The following is a 17,218-nucleotide window of genomic DNA, read 5'->3' as shown; positions in this document are numbered from 1 at the left end:
AAAGTAACTACGTACATTTACTCAAGTACTGTACTTAAAGGGTTAGTTCAGATTTTTTGAGTATTTTCTGTAGGAAATACTTACCATTAATGTAGTGGTTGCAAAGGTATTAATTGATTGCCAGAGTCCCGTGGTCAGAGTTATGGTCCGGTTCTGATAAATATGAAGTAGTTCCGGTAGATTGGTAGATTGGTAGATTTGGTGGGGGCCGCTCATTAAAAATAAATTAATTAAAAAAACTAGCGTCATTTGTATTGTTGACCTATTTCTACCATATAGAGCAGGTCTCGTTCAATTTCGACCCCTCTGTCACATGGTACTATTTTTTGTGTCATATATTTTGTGCGTGAGTAGGCTGCCGCGGCGCAGTGATTCTGGACACAAACATTAGTACCATGTGACAGAGGGGTCGAAATTGAACGAAACCTGCTCTATATGGTAGAAATAGGTCAACAATACAAATGACGCTAGTTTTTTTAATTAATTTATTTTTAATGGGCGGCCCCCACCAAATCTACTAATCTACCGGAACTACTTCACATTTATCGAACCGGACCATAACTCTGACCACGGGACTCGGGCAATCAATTAATACTTTTGCAACCACTACATTAATGGTAAGTATTTCCTACAGAAAATACTCAAAAAATCTGAACTAACCCTTTAAGTACAATTTTGAGGTACTTTTACTTTACAGGAGTATTTCCAATTGTCTATACTTCTACTCCACTACATCTCAGAGGCAAATACTGTACTTTCTCCACTACAATTATTTGAAAACTTTAGTTACTAGTTACTTTTCAGATATAAATGATTACATTATAAAACATACATTAACCACTTTAGCCCTATTCATTATTCATATTCTATTCATAGCCCTATACCTAGGCTATTTGAAAATAGCCGATCTACAAGCTCACAACGCATCGCATCGTGACGCGTTGTGAGCTTGTAGATCTTCTATTTTCAAACATGTTAGTACTTTTACTTTTGGTACTTTAAGTTTATTTTGATGCCAATACTTTTGTACTTTTACTCAAGTAACATTTTGAACACAGGCCTTTTACTTTTAACAGCGTATTTTTATATTGTGGTATTGCTACTTTTACTTAAGTACAATATCTGAGTACTTCTTTCACCACTGGATACGAGATGGACAAATCTCGAAGAACAGTCAAAAACTGACACCGCTTTACCGACTAATTGTGGAAACACACCACAGCAGAGTTGTACAACAATGTTATTTACTAAACATGTATGTTGGCATCAGGACAGATGGAGTAATAATATATTACTTCACTATTCTTTCGGTGTAAATGTTCGACTTCTTGTTTTGGGACTTCTGTTTTCCAACAAGTTCGAGTACGAGTAATAGTTTGAAGATTAATCAGACTGTCTGAGGACATGTACGCCCAGCCAGGCCTGACAAATAAGGTCAGACCTGGCCGAGGAGAGATGGAGATAAAGATGGAGGAGAGAGGAGAGAGAGAGGAGAGGATAGTGGACATCTATGTCTCTGCAGACGACCCTGACCCTGGGACACAGCAGCATGCTGTACAGAGGAACACAGCGCAAGTGGAGCAGCGTGGAGGTAAACAACACAATGCTGCAATGGGTTAGCTAGCTTCTTTTGGGGGGGGGGAGGGGGTTGAACGTCATTGGTATTAATTCACACCTTCATCTTTTATTTATTTATTTATTTATTTATGTATTTATGTATTTATTTATTTATTTATTTATTTATTTATTTATTTATTTATTTATTTATTTATTTATTTATTTATTTATGTATTTATTTATTTATTTATTTATTTATTTATTTATTTATTTATTTATTTATTTATTTATTTATTTATTCTCGTTAATTTACAAAAAAGCGCAAAAAGTTACAATATGGAGATAAGAGATTTCTGCCCGACGGCGACAATATTCAACAGTCCTTTGATACATTCCTGTTATTCAAACATTTTTTGACTTTTTTCATGTGTCTTGATGATGGAAAGCATTAGTGGTATATTAGCCCGTATGGCTTATAGTTCAGCTACAGCTGTCAATCTAACAGCTGACCTGCTTCAGTGCTACTCTCACTGTGTCAGTGTGTCAGCTATGTGTATTTGTGTAACTGTGTATGTGTCTCTCTTATCTTTAGTACATACCTTATATGAACATTTAGAAGAGCATTGTGGACTATAAAGAACTGTGTTAGATGAGGTTGAGGAGGCTTGTGCCCCGACGGGCGGGAGGAGCAGGGCCGGAGCCCTGCTTCTCATGATCAGCCATGAGAGCAGCACCAACAATGTCACCATGTAACAGCGGAGGTGACAAAATCGACACCATGTCAAAACACCAAGAGACTTTGCCACAGCAGGAGGACCGAGCCACAGAGAGAGATGCTGCACGTGAGAGCCACTGAACACTGGCTGTTGTGTTTATTATGGAATAAATGGTGAACATGGGAACCTGGTCCAGATGTCTTCTTCTCCTCTACTTTATTACCACCAACCAGCCTGGTAGCCTGGTATCGATATACATACAGTAATCACCATTTTTTTCATGTTTGCAGCTTCTCCATCTTTTGTAGCAAAATTGGGGTTCATGGCCTAATAATACATCCTTGACATGATCCTTGGCATGAAACATTTGAGAACCATTGCACTAGAAAATTAAAATGGGAAAGGGGAATAATAATAATAGCAATGCATTTTATTTATAACGCACTTTACATTCTTATGAATCTCAGAGTGCTACAGGTTAAAAGCATGGCATCAAAACAACAAAGGCAACCAAACAATTTCAAGGAACCCAACGCAACTAGCCTAGACTAAAGGGCTAAAATTTAAATTTTAAACTGTCTGTAAAAAACAAACAAATGTCCAGGAAAAATTAAGAAAATGCTTTGTATGCTATCTGAAAACAAGGTCAGTTACTGCAGTGCCTTTTCAGGCTGCGACCCACCAAAATAATCATATAATAATTTGAACTGGGGACCCCCCAAAATTAGATTCTAGAAATGTCTTCTAAATCCTAACAGTTTTCTGAAAACTTGTTTCTATGTCAGTGGTTCTCAAAGTTTTTCATGTCAAGGACCCCCAAAATGCCTTAAAAATATGTATATTCAAAGATTTGCACAAATTTTCACGATTTTTCAAAAATAGCAGATCTACAAGCTCACAGCGCGTCACAAAGTGACGCGCTGTGAGCTTGTATAGCTGCTATTTTTGAATAGCATAGTATAAAATAATGGTTAAAGTGTTTAAATTTTAAAACGACACAGTTGCTTTAGAGGGTTAAGAACCAGTGGCGCGGGAAGGGGGGGCTATGAGGGCTGCAGCCCCCCTGAGGGTGGGAAGCAAAAAAACAAATTGTAAATTAAAAAAAATACATATCATTTTTAAAGTCTATACACACACATTTATATTAAAACAATGATGTATTTAACTTTTGCATTGAAGGAGGCATGAGCTCGGCCATGGCCTCCCTAGGTTGGCAGAGGGAAGGTAGTGCCCAGGATTACATAGACAATTGGCACTGGGTGTAAAAAATGGGGTTACAAAATCGTGGAATAAAAATGTAAGAAAAAAATAAATAACAGCAGTTACTTGTTGTCTGTCATGAATTGTCGTAACTTATTGAAAAGTGTCAGTTATTTTACTTATGTCTTATAATGGAACAGCACTCTTTAAATCTCTCTCAAGTAATATATTTTTCTTGTGTTGTTCAGACTCTGATGAGACGAAGAGGAATCGCTCCAGAGTGGCTGCAGTGTGTCTGGTGCTGCTGTGTGTTCTCCTGTTGGCTGCCATCATCGGTCTGGTCATATACTGTGAGTGTCATTCTATAAACAGTATCTTTATGTTATATTTATGTCAGAAATACATAGTGTTGATGGATGTTGCTTTATTTGCTTAAATGTTTTGGTAAATTATGTTTTTCCGGCTTTTTCCGTGGGCATTTAGGGTCAATGAACAGTTTTACATCCAGTCGCATGTACAGTCCAGTCTACATCTAAGTGACCAATGTGGAACAGAAAAGATATTTAAAAAAAATACAAGAACGCAAAGTCAAAATCTGAACAGAACCAAACAATGACAAAAAAAGAACAATAAAAAAGCAATGGAGTATGTCACAGTCTAAACTAGCAGTTATACTGTACTCTTACTTATACAATATGATATTTACAAATACAGTGCACATATTCTCCCCACCCTCCATCATATCCACCAAGTGTCCACATACAATTTAAAAGTCCTGCATGCCTTATTCCTGTTTATCTACAGTAGTCTCTGAGTATTCAACCCGTGGTTGCTACATTTTCCAAATTAATTGAGGAGTACCTTTCAGATTTTATGTGATCTTTTCTAGTTGCATGCATGAACTAAGCTCATTCATCCGACGTACAGTAGTATACTAGGTGGCTCATCAATTTGAATGCAATGCATTCTTTAGCTGCTGTCATCGCTATACCAAAGAAGGTATTACTCTTGATGAGGGAGATAAACAGAATTCCATGCAAAGAATCTCCTTAAGAATTGATTTGCTTTCAGACCAAAGCTCATCTGTTTGTTGCTACTTCTTCTTCTTGCAGATTTTGAATTGATTATAGAGAAAAACAACAACCTGACCTTAGAACGAGACGACTTACAGTCCAGTTTTGACCAGCTACAGACCACCTATAACAACCTGATGGAACGAGATGACATCAAGAGGATTCTTCTTTGTGGTCAGTGAGACATCACTGTCACTTTCTGCATCGTTACATCATGTTGTTTGTCATTTGTCATTACTAACATTATTTTTTTTGTTGTTAGAATCACATGGATTTACACTTCGTGGTGGCCTTTGTTATTACATCTCTACTGTGGAGAAAAACTGGGAGGAGAGCAGACAATACTGTAGAGACAAACAATCAGACCTGGTTGTCGTAAACAGCAAAGAAAAACAGGTGTGTGTGTGCGTGTGTGTGTGCGTGCGTGCGTGTTTGCTCTAACCTATTATTACTCATGTAAAATGTGTACTTCAGTAACCAGCAGCGTTTCTGTCCAGGACTTTGTTTCCAGTTTAAACCAGAGAGTGTGGCTCGGTTTGACTGACCGAGAGAAAGAAGGAACATTTGTGTGGGTGGATGGAACGCCACTGTCCACACCAAAGTAAGACTTATCGTTTTAATTTGAGCTTCATTCTCCTCTTGTTCCTTAAAGGGATAGTTCACCCCAATAATCGATTAGTCACCCCATATTTTTTTGTTTTTGTCACATTCCTAAGCCAATAATTTGATGACCAGCGGACCGGTAGGCAGCGGTTCCGGAACCGCTGCCGGTCATCAAATTATTGGCTTAGGAATGGGACAAAAATCCATGAATTCAAGTCTCCATTGGGTGAGTAATCGATTGAAGAAAATACTTTTTGGGGGTGAACTATTCCTTTAAGTACATTTTACATATTTCCTCTTATGCTGCATTTTTCTAAAGGGTATTAAATGTTATAATAAAATACAAATGTACCACACTAACCAGTTCATTTGCATCTAACATCTAGATCATTTGAGGTCATGATTAAAAATGTACATTAGATTATATGTATTATAATGAATTACATGTTCCTACTTCTCCAGGTACTGGTACCGTCCTAACCCTGATAACGATGGAGCCCGTCCTAATACAGAAGAAGACTGTGTTGAGTTTAGTAACCAGGTTGATCCACTACGGGGATGGAATGACAGATCATGTTCTGTCACTATACGCTGGATCTGTGAAAGAGTTATCAACTGAAATCATAATGCTTAGTTAGTTAGCAGGTGTGTTGGTACAGCTATGTGATTAAACCGGCACTATCTAACTTATTTTTTAATGAATACAATTTAATTTTGTCCAATAGAGCAGGGGTCTTCAACGTTTTTCAGACCAAGGACCCCTTAGTTGAGAGAGAGATGTAGCAGGGACCCCATAACTTTTTCATAGATTCCATATAGTTTCATTGTTTAATAGCGTGATCATCAGCGTATTTTGGATTCATGTTAATGTGTATTTTCAGATATTTAACCACTTAAACCGTCAATACTTAGTAATCTTGACCTTTCCCTCGGTACTTGGTCTGCTCTTTTTCCCCTCTACACCAAACCTCTTTGCCGAAAATAGCCGATCTACAAGCTCACAACGCTTGCAGCGTTAGGCGTTGTAGAGCTTGTAGATCTGCTATTTTTGGCTAAAGTTCTCCTCAGAATATGGTGGTTAATAAAATAAATAAAAAAAGGTTCCCATCACAAAAAGATTTGGCGGCCCCCCTGTAGTAACTCCGAGGACCCCCTAGGGGTCACGGACCCCCTGTTGAAGACCTCTGTGGTAGAATATGTTAATACAATATGGTTGTACGTTGTCTCCCTGCTCTTCGATTGAGACATTTAGATTGTGTCAAAGGGCACGTCTCACTATAGACACATGGATCTGACTAGATTTTTGACCTGATGGTCAAGATTCAGTTTATCCCCTGAGCAAGCAGGCAGGCTCTATTAGCACTTGCGCAGGAAAGTGAAGATGAAGATGAAGTTACATAGTGCAGCTTTTAGCAATATTAAGTGAGATGCGTCAGGAACAAGATGCTTGTGCTGAGCTCCGTCAGGATCACTGACTGGGTTTGGTCCAAATCAGTTTCAGAATTGTTTTGTGTTGTAATTCTTGCATAGTTAATTAAAAATGTATCTTTACTTAAAACTCACAGTGACCACTTATAGTGACTTATAATCACATCATACTGCACTATTAACAGTGATTATAATGCATTGTGAAATTATAATAATGTATTACTGTATGACTATGGCAATTATAATACACTATACGATCCTGGCCAAAACAAAATGAGAGACCAGTAATTATGAAGTATTGTGATGCTTGACCGTATAAGTCATTATAAAGGGCATTATGATGTGCCATTATTGCATTATTTGTACTTATGGGTGCTTATAACTGTAAGTGTTATAAGAAGATTAAGATGCATTTAACCTTTGCATTTCATTCATGTGTTCTCTGATTTTAGTATGTTTCGTTATTTGTGTCGTATTATGTTTTGAGCTCTCTCTGAACACTGTAATGTTTCATTGATGTTGTTTTCTCCTGACTGGAAAGCCTTTTGGATCAACTCATGTTGTTTTTAAGCATGTTGTACAAATAAAGGTGACTTGATTGTTATGATTATTATGCTTCATGAGTATTTATGAGTTATTAAGTGGATTATAACACATTATAAGAAGGCTGATTGTAATGCATTATAGATATGGGCTTCATAGGAAGTGTTACCCATGACATATTTTTAACCGGTTATAGGGTTAGGGTCTAAATTGTATTAAATGCTGTTATAAAAATACATGTTATTTATAAAGCACATTTCAAAACAATGTTACAAGGTGCAATGGACCTCAATATACTGTCACAAAATTGCTTGCTCAGGGTGGGATGTCGGGTCTCTTCTCTACATGTAAAGTGTCTTGAGACAACTTGTTGTGATTTGACACTTTAATAAAATTGAATTGAATTGAATTGAATATACACAATCAAGTTAAAACAAGGCACATAAGAAGAGCAATAAAACAATAAGAAATATAGCAAAACATTGACCTGCACAAGTGATTCAGGCAACGAAACAAATGTGTTTTAACATGCTCTTAAAGTGACCACTGTCACCGAGAGCCCTCTCCCTGTTGTCTATTTCACTATCCAGTCAATTTGCATCTAATATGTTATATAGCTAGATACTGCACAATCGGTAGCTGGGGTAGAAATAGCAACTAACAGCAGAATAAACTGGCATTTGGCAGACAAGATTTGGCAAAGTGTTCATGGGCACAACCCACATACTCTGCTGCACTGCACTGCTCATCCCACAAATACATGTTAATTAGAAACAGGGCATCGTTCAAAAAGGAAATAAACAGGCTTTCCAATGGGATAAAAGTTATTGCCAAGAGGCATTTGTGTGTGAAACATGCTCTCTCCCTCTCCCCAGAGAAATAATATACCAAACACAAGTTTATGACTTTTTTGGATAACATCTCTGTGTAGAAGAGGTGTCCAAGATGACACCTCAGCAGTGGTGGAAAAAGTACTCACATTTCTTACTTGAGTAAAAGTATCAATACCGCAATTTAGAAATACATACAAAAATGTACTTGGGTAAAAGTACAAAAGTATTGGCATCAATACAAATCTACCGAAAGTAGAAAGTACTAATTATGCAGAATGTTCCATTTAACAAGTTATCAAATGTATAAAATGTATACAAATCTTTTGAAAATAGCAGATCTAGCTAGAGATCTGCTATTTTCAAATAGCCGAAATGTATATAGGGCTGAAATGGGTAACTAGTAACTAGTAAGTAAGTAACTAGTAACTAAAATGTTCAAATAATTGTAGTGGAGTAAAAGTACAATATTTTACCCCTGAAATGTAGTGGAGTAGAAGTAAAAGTACTGAAATTTGTAAATACTCTTGTAAAGTAAAAATACCTCAAAACTGTACTTAAGTACAGTACTTGAGTAAATGCACTTAGTTACTTTACACCACTGCCAAGATGACACCTCATAAGGCTTCTGCCCCAGACGGGCTAATGGCCAGGTCAGGAGGCCTGGCTCATATGTTGTCGTGCTGTTTTTCTGCCTGAATCTTCCTCAATACATTTTCAACACTTATTAATATTTTCCATAATAAATTAAAAAGGGGACAATCACTTCCTTAAAGCGGCTAAAGATAGGCTGCCGTGTATTTACCAAATGAGAAGTGGACCATATAAGTCATTATATAGGGCATTATAATGTGTTATCGCATTATTATAAATACGTTGTCAGGAATGAGGAAGGAATACATGACAATTACTTCACTATTTTCATCATTCATTAATCTTCATCTTCCTCTTTTGTGACTTTTGTTTTCCAACAAGCTGTACCAGGAGTGTAGTTTGGAGTTGAACTAGAATGTCTGAGGATGTGTATGCCCTGCCAGACCTGACCAAGAAGGTCAGACATGGCCAAAGAGAGAGGAAGGTAGACTTGGAGGAGAAAGGAGAGAATGAAGACAGGGGAGAATGGGAAGAGAAGATAGTCGACATCTATGACACTGCAGACACCCCCAAAGTTCACGATCCTGACCCTGGGACACAGCAGGATGCGGTACAGAAGAACAAAGCACGAGAGAAGCATGGAGGTAAAAAGAAAATACATTAATAATAATGATTCTAATAATAATGCTATGCTAACCAATGCTATAATGGTTAACAGTGGTGGAAAAAGTACTCAAATGTTTTTCTTTTAGTAAAAGTAAAATTTACGAAATTCTTGTTAATGTACTTAAAGTTTTTCAAATGTAAAAAATGTAAAAGATATATTTTGAAAATAGCTGATCTACAAGCTCACAATGCGTCGCGATGCGACGCATTGTGAGCTTGTAGATCTGCTATTTTCAAATGGCCAAAATGTATATATGGCTGAAGTGATTAATCTATGTTTTGTATCAAAATCTACAAAGTAACTAGTAACTAAAGTCTCCAAATAATTGTAGTGGAGTAAAAGTACAATATTTGCCTCTGAGATGTGGAGCAGAAGTAAAAGTATTGAAAATTGGAAATCCACTTGGAAATACAAAATTATACTTACGTACAGTACTTGAGTAAATGTACTTAGTTACTTTACACCACTGATGGTTAACTAACACGTGGATGTTACACAAGGGCAGTGGTGTAGTGGTGGGTATACTCTTATTTTGCTAAATAAATTCAAGGTGGCCTGTGGCCCAAGGAATAGCACCCTGTGTGAAAATACTCAGATACAGTGACATGCTGAATGCTGCCAAACATTATCATATTTGCAGCAAAATTATACTTTACTTTCCATGTGACCAGGTGAGAAATAACATTAAGTTAGGAAGTGGTTGGGACGTAATTAGGCGTTAGGCATGTTTTGGGGTGACTGTTCTAAAAAAAAACTGTTACAATGATGGGGATGCGCCATCTGAAGTGGACTTCAGCCGTGAGAGACACCGCCGACCAAGCTCAGGCGAGCGAGTGGCCTCGCCGAAGGTGGCGAAGTCTGTTCCGCCGAGTCAGCACCGTTCGAGCTCCCATCAGTCAAAGAATGACACCTGGGAGGGACATCGCCACCTTTTTCACACTACAATAGATCATCAGTGATTTAAAGACAGATAATTATTAGTCAAAAAGTAGGTCAGCAATCAGTGTCAGAGTGAGCAACAATACACAAGCTGCAAATATTCCCAACCCAGCAACTCAGGAAAATACATCAAGTGCCACTGCCCCGTACAAAATATGTTTTGTCCACAATATATAAAAAAAGTGATGTATGAAGTCAGTCAATTCAAAAGATGGGAGTCGGATTCAAACTCGGGTGTACGTGGCTCACAAGGTGGATACGGTATGTGCATAAACAGGTTGAGCTACCAGGGCTCGGCTCCCAGGCCATTGGGTTGCTATCCGAGGCAGCGCACTGAATGTTTGAATTCTTGATGGATCATGATCAAACTGGTTGTGCACGAGCTCGTAATATGATTGGTTGTGCTCGAGGCTGGTGCTTGCACAGCCTGGCAGTCTCAAGGCAACTTCACCCTACGACATGTGTGTATGAAGACTATGAACCACACCGTTGCAGTATGCACAGCAGTTTTACAACAGTCTGTTGAAAATAAGGTTCTTGTGAAAAAGTCAGTAGAGCTGTTGAAGTTGTTATGTGAAGCACACAATAACATTAGGCATGTAAACTGAAGTTTCCATCCGCAAGTTATTTATCAGTGGAAATGGTAACCTTAATAGTGATACATCTGTATGTGTTTCGGGACAAACAGGGCAGGATTTAATTTGATTCGATAGGGACTGTCAATTATGTCTGGTCAGGTGTGTGTGAGAACCCCATAAAGATAATTTGTGAACTTCAATTTGATATTGTTCACTTACACTTATCTACAGTATGACTTATTACATGTCATACTGTAGATGTTGACACATCAAAAGAAGAAGTACAAAGTTCAGTTTCAAGCTACTCTGTATTCTAGTGTGAAATTATTTTTGTCAATTGAGAACATCAATTACTTACTGTCTTTCATAAAGCATAATTGTTAAATGGTGTCTGTTATTTTGTTACTTATTTTGGAACTGCTCAAGTAGCTTAACCTCATATATTTGTGTTTTTCAGACAATGACAAGACAAAGAAGAATCTCTTCATAGTGGCTGGATTGTGTCTGCTGCTGCTGTGTGTTCTCCTAATGGCTGTCATCATTGGCCTGGTCATACACCGTGAGTGTCATTCTATATCTTTATTTGAGTCAAAAAATAGCATGGATGGCTGTTACTTGAAATACTTTGGACCCTATTTTGGGCCAGGTGAACTGGCATGAGGTGTGCAACAGAAGTTACATTTTTAAAAGTTAAAGACCTTTAGACGCCGGGTTTGGTATTTTCTCCTGTCCAGAAAATACCAAACATCTGTCACCATGGCCCAGCTGCCACACCGCTGACTGCACCTCGCACCAGTTCACAAGTTTCCTCAAAATAGGGCCCTTTGTCACATGGTCAAATGAAGATTCACTATCAGAACAAATGTAAAGCTCATTAGTTGGTTGATTCTTCTTCCTGCAGATGTTGAACTGAAAAACAACCTGACCCAAGAGTTGAACGAGATAAAGACCAGCTACAACAACATGACAGAACAGAAAGACCAGTTAGAGACCAGAAATAACAACCTGACTGTAGAGAAAGACCAGTTAGAGACCAGAAATAACAACCTGACTGTAGAGAAAGACCAGTTAGCGACCAGAAATAACAACCTGACTGTAGAGAAAGTCCAGTTAGAGAACAAAGGTAACAACCTGACTAAAGAAAACGTCCAGCTGCAGATCCGTTTTGATCAGTTACAGAACCTGACTGAAGACCCAGTTGAGGTGGGGAGGCTTCTTTGTGGTCAGTGAGAATTACTATTTTCCTTCATTGATACAGTATATCATGTAATAAAAACATCATATTAATAATAATTAATAATTAAACATTATTCTGTTCTTGTTAGCATCCCATGGATTACATGGATTTACATTTGGTGGTGGTGTGTGTTATTACAACTCTACTGAGATGAAAACCTGGGAGGAGAGCAGACAATACTGTAAAACCAAACAATCAGACCTGATGGTCATAAAGAGCCAAGAAAAACAGGTATGTGTGTGTGTGTGTGTGTGTGTGCGTGCGTGCGTGTGTGCGTGCGTGCGTGCGTGCGTGTGTGGAGAAACAAATATATTGTACAGTTTGTGCTTCAATAACCAGAAGCTTTCCTCTGCAGGACTTTGTTGCCAGTTTAAAGCAGAACTTGTGGCTGGGTCTGACTTACATAGCCAAGGGAAAAAAATGGAAATGGGTGGATGAAACAGAACTGAGCGAAGCAACGTAAGACTTATCTTTTTGTTCATTTCAACAAACATTTTAAATACACACCACATATTTACATTTTTTTTGCATTTTTCTAAATGGTATGAAAGGCTATAATAAAATACAAATGTACCACACTGTCGCTATAGGGCAATTCTACATGTTTTCTATTTCACTATCCAGTTATTTGGTGTAATTATTAGAAAACAAAATATTTAGAGTGAAAAAACGTCACTGTAAAGTATCATGATGAATTACATGTCCATACTTCTCCAGGTTCTGGAACCGTCATGAGCCTAATAACATTGGAACAGAAAAGTGTGCTGACCTTTATTGTGATGGATGGAATAACAATCCATGTGGTCAAAGAAAACTCTACATCTGTGAAAGAGTTATCTGGTGAAATCATCATTTCACAATGTATTATAGTTGTGTACAGCTACATGATGGCTGTGTTTCATGTGGTAGTTTGTGTTTGCTTTGGTTTGTCTGACCTTCAGTTCAACCCAATATACACTCACTGTAGGCATGATATTATGATGTATTTTCATTATTTGGCTAAAGGGGAGATTATAGAATATCATTTTAATACCATGTTCATATAGATGAATGAAGTGTGTTGATTCTGATGGAACTGGGTTTGGTCCAAATGAGTTTCTTAAAACAGTGAACATTGTCACACATGAGAGTCAAATTATACACGACTACAAATCACACTGCAAGTTATCGGTTACATAATTTCATCATCAAAAATTGTCAAATCAATGGTTTTTGAGACCAGGGGGTTGATATTAATTGTTGCACGTACAGTATGTGACAAAAAATAAACTTGTGACATGCTGTAAAGATTAAAGAGCAGACCGGACAGAAATGAATTACTAAACATAAACTAACCTTTTATCAATGGTTAATAATTCACTCTCACATGTATTACTCCCTGTTTTTCTTCTGGCATAAAATGAGATTTAAAGCTATAATTAACATTTGTATAATGGTATGTGGTCTGCTAGCAGGGCTTTTGGACTCGTAGTCTTGTTTCTTGTATAATCTCAACATCTTTTTTTTTGTTTCCCCCATTCATTGTCCTCATACGGGGTCATTGTCCTCATAAAGGACCACAATGGATATAAGCTCTCAAGCTTTTTTGTGTTGTATCATTTTGACAGAAATGTACAAATACTGTACAGTATATGGTCCACCTACTGTCCACCTACTGTTGGCCTGGGGTGGGGTGTTGGGCATTTTACCCATAGCTTTTAGGAACAGCATGCAAGCAGCCAGCCACTGAGAAACAGTGGTTTAAAGTAACTAAGTACATATACTCAAGTATGTACTTTACTTTACTTGGGTATTTTACATTTTCTGTACTTTTACTTTGCTACATCTCAGACGCAAACATTGTGCTTTTTACTCCACTACAATTATTTGAACATTTTAGTTACAAGTAGTTACTAGTACATTTTGATTATTATCACAAAACATACGTTAACCACTTCAGCCAGCCCTATATACATTTCGGCCATTTGAAAATAGACGATCTACAAGCTCACAATACGTCGCAGTGCGGCGCATTGTGTGCTGGTAGATCGACTATTTTTTAAATTCTGCATAATGAGTAGGCTACTTTTACTTTTGGTACTTTAAGTATATTTGTCTTTATTACCTCAGATGTCTTCCTCCTAGCCAGCCGCAAACAACAGTACTCTGTTTTAGAATTATGATTATGTAATGCCTTGTGTGTAGGGGGTGGGTGGCCTCTCCTTATGTTATTAGTTTGTTCTCTGTTTTTGTTAGTTATATTATGTTAGATTTGTATTTTTGGTTCCCTTTATGTTGGGTAAGACTAAGAGTATGAGTTCTGTTTTGTATGTATAGGAGTTATGGTCCCCTCTCTGAGGTAATGTTGATGTTTTCATCTTAAATGTAAAATAAAGTTAAGGATTTTAAACCGGTGTGGTCTGGCTGTTTGGGGACTGGGAAGGAGGGAGTCCGTCCATCTTTTATGTTACACCTAGTGACCCCTAGCCTGGGTCGTGACAGTCGAAATCAGTTTCCGAATGTTTTTGTGTTGTAATTCTTACATACAGTTAATTATATTTTACTTTACTTAACTTTACTTTACTTAAAACACACAATGATCCAATTTGTGATCCAATATCAATCACCACAATACTCTACAACAACTGTGGGATTGATTTAGTGCAGTTTTTAGTTGTTGCTGTTTTTTTAATTTAAATAATTATTTATGCTTGTCCCCTTTAAATTAAAAAGGGGACAATAACTTCCTTAAAGCAGTTAAGGTAGGCTGCCGTGTATTTACCAACATGAGAAGTTTTCAGGAATGAAGAAGGAATAAATTACAATTACTTCACTATTTGAATCAATCATTAATCTTCATCTTATTTCCTGCCAGACCTGACCAAGAAGGTCAGACATGGCCGAAGAGAGAGGAAGGTAGACTTGGAGGAAAAAGGAGAGAATGAAGACAGGGGAGAATGGGAAGAGAAGACAGTAGACATCTATGACACTGCAGACAGCCCCAAAGTTCACAACCCTGACCCTAGGACACAGCATGATGCAGTACAGAAGAACACAGAACGAGAGAAGCATGGAGGTAAAAAATAAATAATATATTAATAATGATTATTAAAATAATAAGAATGACTAGAAAAAGTGCTCCTCGGAGCACAGGTCAGGTAGGTTAGTGTGAGCCAGCAATGTTCGTAATTCGGCTGGTGAACATGCCATGTTGTGCAAGCAAGCACCGCCTTCTACAGTATGTGCAATTTCAAGACTTCAGATTATAACTCATTCCCTCCATATTGTTATGCAACTCGGATAGTGCCGAGTCAACAGCACGGCCAACGCACCACTCAGCCAGGGGCTTTAGGGGATTTATATATTTATATTTTTGCTCCCGTTTTAGGATTATTACGGCCATTTGCGGGTTGCGCGGCCCAATTATTAGTTACTGTAATGTTTGGGCTGTGATGCTTTTCAGTAAAAGTGGTGGTATTAAAGGAGAATTCCGGACATTTTAAGTGTTATCTTTGATGTGTCGTTACTCACCTACCGACGTAAAAAGTGGCGTTGTTTTTTCCAGAGATTCCCCTGTCGTCATTTTTTCAACCCCCTCCGTTGTCATAATGGGAGCGCGTGGCTTAGGGAAATTCGTCTATTATAACCGATGCAAAGTTATTTTTTTCTCTACTACTACTCATTGTAGAGTCTCATGATAGTCAAACATGCGCTGAAAGTTCCTGAGAGGCTACCGCTAACGCCGAACGATTTAACACTGGTTGCTTGTTTCTCTACCTGGCAACACCAAGTTGCCAGGTTCTGGAAAGAAACACGCAACCAGTGTTAAATCGTTCGGCGTTAGCGGTAGCCTCTCAGGAACTTTCAGCGCATGTTTGACTATCATGAGACTCTAATATTTGAGATTGACCGGACGTTTCGTTCGTGATTTTTTGGCATTTTTGGTAAAATGGGCCCCTCCCACTAACTTTGGAAGCCAATTACGGACGAACGGTAAGGACTATCAAAATTCCGTTTGGATGTGTTTATCGCATGGGTCCAGAGATCACGTGTACCAATTTTTGTGGGATTTGGACAAAATATGTAGGAAAAGAAGCAAAAAGTGTGTTTTGAAGAAAATTCAAAATGGCGGAAAATGTATCCTGACGCAAATGGGCGTGGCCTATATAGGGAGTTGCGTCGTGACCCAAGGAATCTAGGGACAAAATATTTTTATTTGACAACCTACGGTTCAAGAGTTATAGGCCAAAGCGTAAGTGGGCTGTTACAGCGCCACCATGAGGCCGACTGGTGTAATTATTTTTGAGCGGTGTAGCCGCTCCTATAAGTGGGGTTGGGAATTCGTCTTTCCCTGTACTGTGATTGGCTGACTCTATTCACACCCTTTTCGCCGTACCGTGATTGGCTGACTCTATTCAGACCCTTTGCTTTCATTGGCTAGCGAGACGCATGATGAAATAATAACCTATAAATAGCACCACGCACTTCAAAAAATATATATATTTTTAAAGTGAGCTTCCATCACTGTGATGACCACTGTTGTTTCTAAATAACACCGCTCACTTCACACTGGGTGTGATTTTTTTTATAATTTCGGACTAAATTAACCTCCCCTCAAGTCTTGTAACTGTAGCCCTTACGGTTTCTGAGAAAAAAATACTTGAATGGGAGTTTTTTCATTTTCCCATTAAAGTGGATGGGGAAATGTAATGCACTAATAAATCAATATCAATTAAACTATGTAACCAATGTCTTAGCAAAGTACAAGCACAGGATTCCCGATGAATCGGTCATTTTGACATATGGCACGAAATTGGGGGAAAAAAACTGGGAGGAGTAAAAATAAAAGTTTATCTATAAGATCTAAATAAAGAACATAGAGTACTATAATAGTGTGGTTGCCCTGTTAGGGCAACCACACTAAAAAGTCAATTCACTTGTCCTGTAAACAAGGCTCATGCCTTGTTTAGCAGTCTGACGGCAGACGGGTGAAAACTAGTAGTGCTGCTCTTGATACTGCGGCAGGCCCCCTTGCCCGGTCGTGGTCGTTGTAGGGGTTTGAACAGTTTGTGACTTGGGTGGTGCTTGTCCTTGATGATATGTGTTAGATTAAGAGCTGACCCTTCACACCATAAAACAGTCAGGTCTAGTACTTCATAAATAAGCAAGGTGCATGGTTCAGTGCGGTTCTATAGAGTGAGGGGGTACCCCTTGAATAAGAGTCGCTACACAGGTGATTACAATTGTGGTTGAATCCAATTATTTATTACCCTT

At 38.1% G+C, this 17,218-nt stretch overlaps 2 protein-coding genes across 2 annotated transcripts in view; both read left to right on the top strand.

The window, feature by feature from the left end:
- Window positions 1-1,404: 1,404 nt before the first annotated feature.
- LOC308073291 (uncharacterized protein) lies at window positions 1,405-6,705 on the top strand (the record flags this gene model as incomplete). Its single annotated transcript, XM_080412169.1, has 6 exons — window positions 1,405-1,591; window positions 3,722-3,823; window positions 4,586-4,720; window positions 4,809-4,942; window positions 5,044-5,147; window positions 5,612-6,705. The coding sequence occupies 6 exons, from the start codon at window positions 1,405-1,407 to the stop codon at window positions 5,766-5,768; spliced, it is 819 nt and encodes a 272-aa protein (XP_080268295.1). The 3' UTR covers window positions 5,769-6,705.
- Window positions 6,706-8,959: 2,254 nt separating this feature from the next.
- The window catches only part of LOC308106297 (uncharacterized protein), a gene marked incomplete at both ends in the record, with an annotated part of 99,952 nt that continues 91,693 nt past the window's right edge, over window positions 8,960-17,218 (top strand). The window contains 4 exons of the mRNA XM_080457343.1: window positions 8,960-9,188; window positions 11,186-11,287; window positions 11,630-11,950; window positions 12,054-12,196. Coding sequence (XP_080313469.1) covers window positions 8,960-9,188; window positions 11,186-11,287; window positions 11,630-11,950; window positions 12,054-12,196 — 795 coding nt within the window. The remainder of the gene's footprint in view (window positions 9,189-11,185; window positions 11,288-11,629; window positions 11,951-12,053; window positions 12,197-17,218) is intronic.

Source organism: Gymnoscopelus braueri (genome assembly GCF_963280865.1).
Source record: "Gymnoscopelus braueri genome assembly, chromosome: 2".
NCBI classification, from domain to species: domain Eukaryota; kingdom Metazoa; phylum Chordata; class Actinopteri; order Myctophiformes; family Myctophidae; genus Gymnoscopelus; species Gymnoscopelus braueri.
The sequence above is the reverse complement of the archived record's forward strand: the minus strand, read 5'-3'. Positions and strand labels throughout refer to the sequence as shown.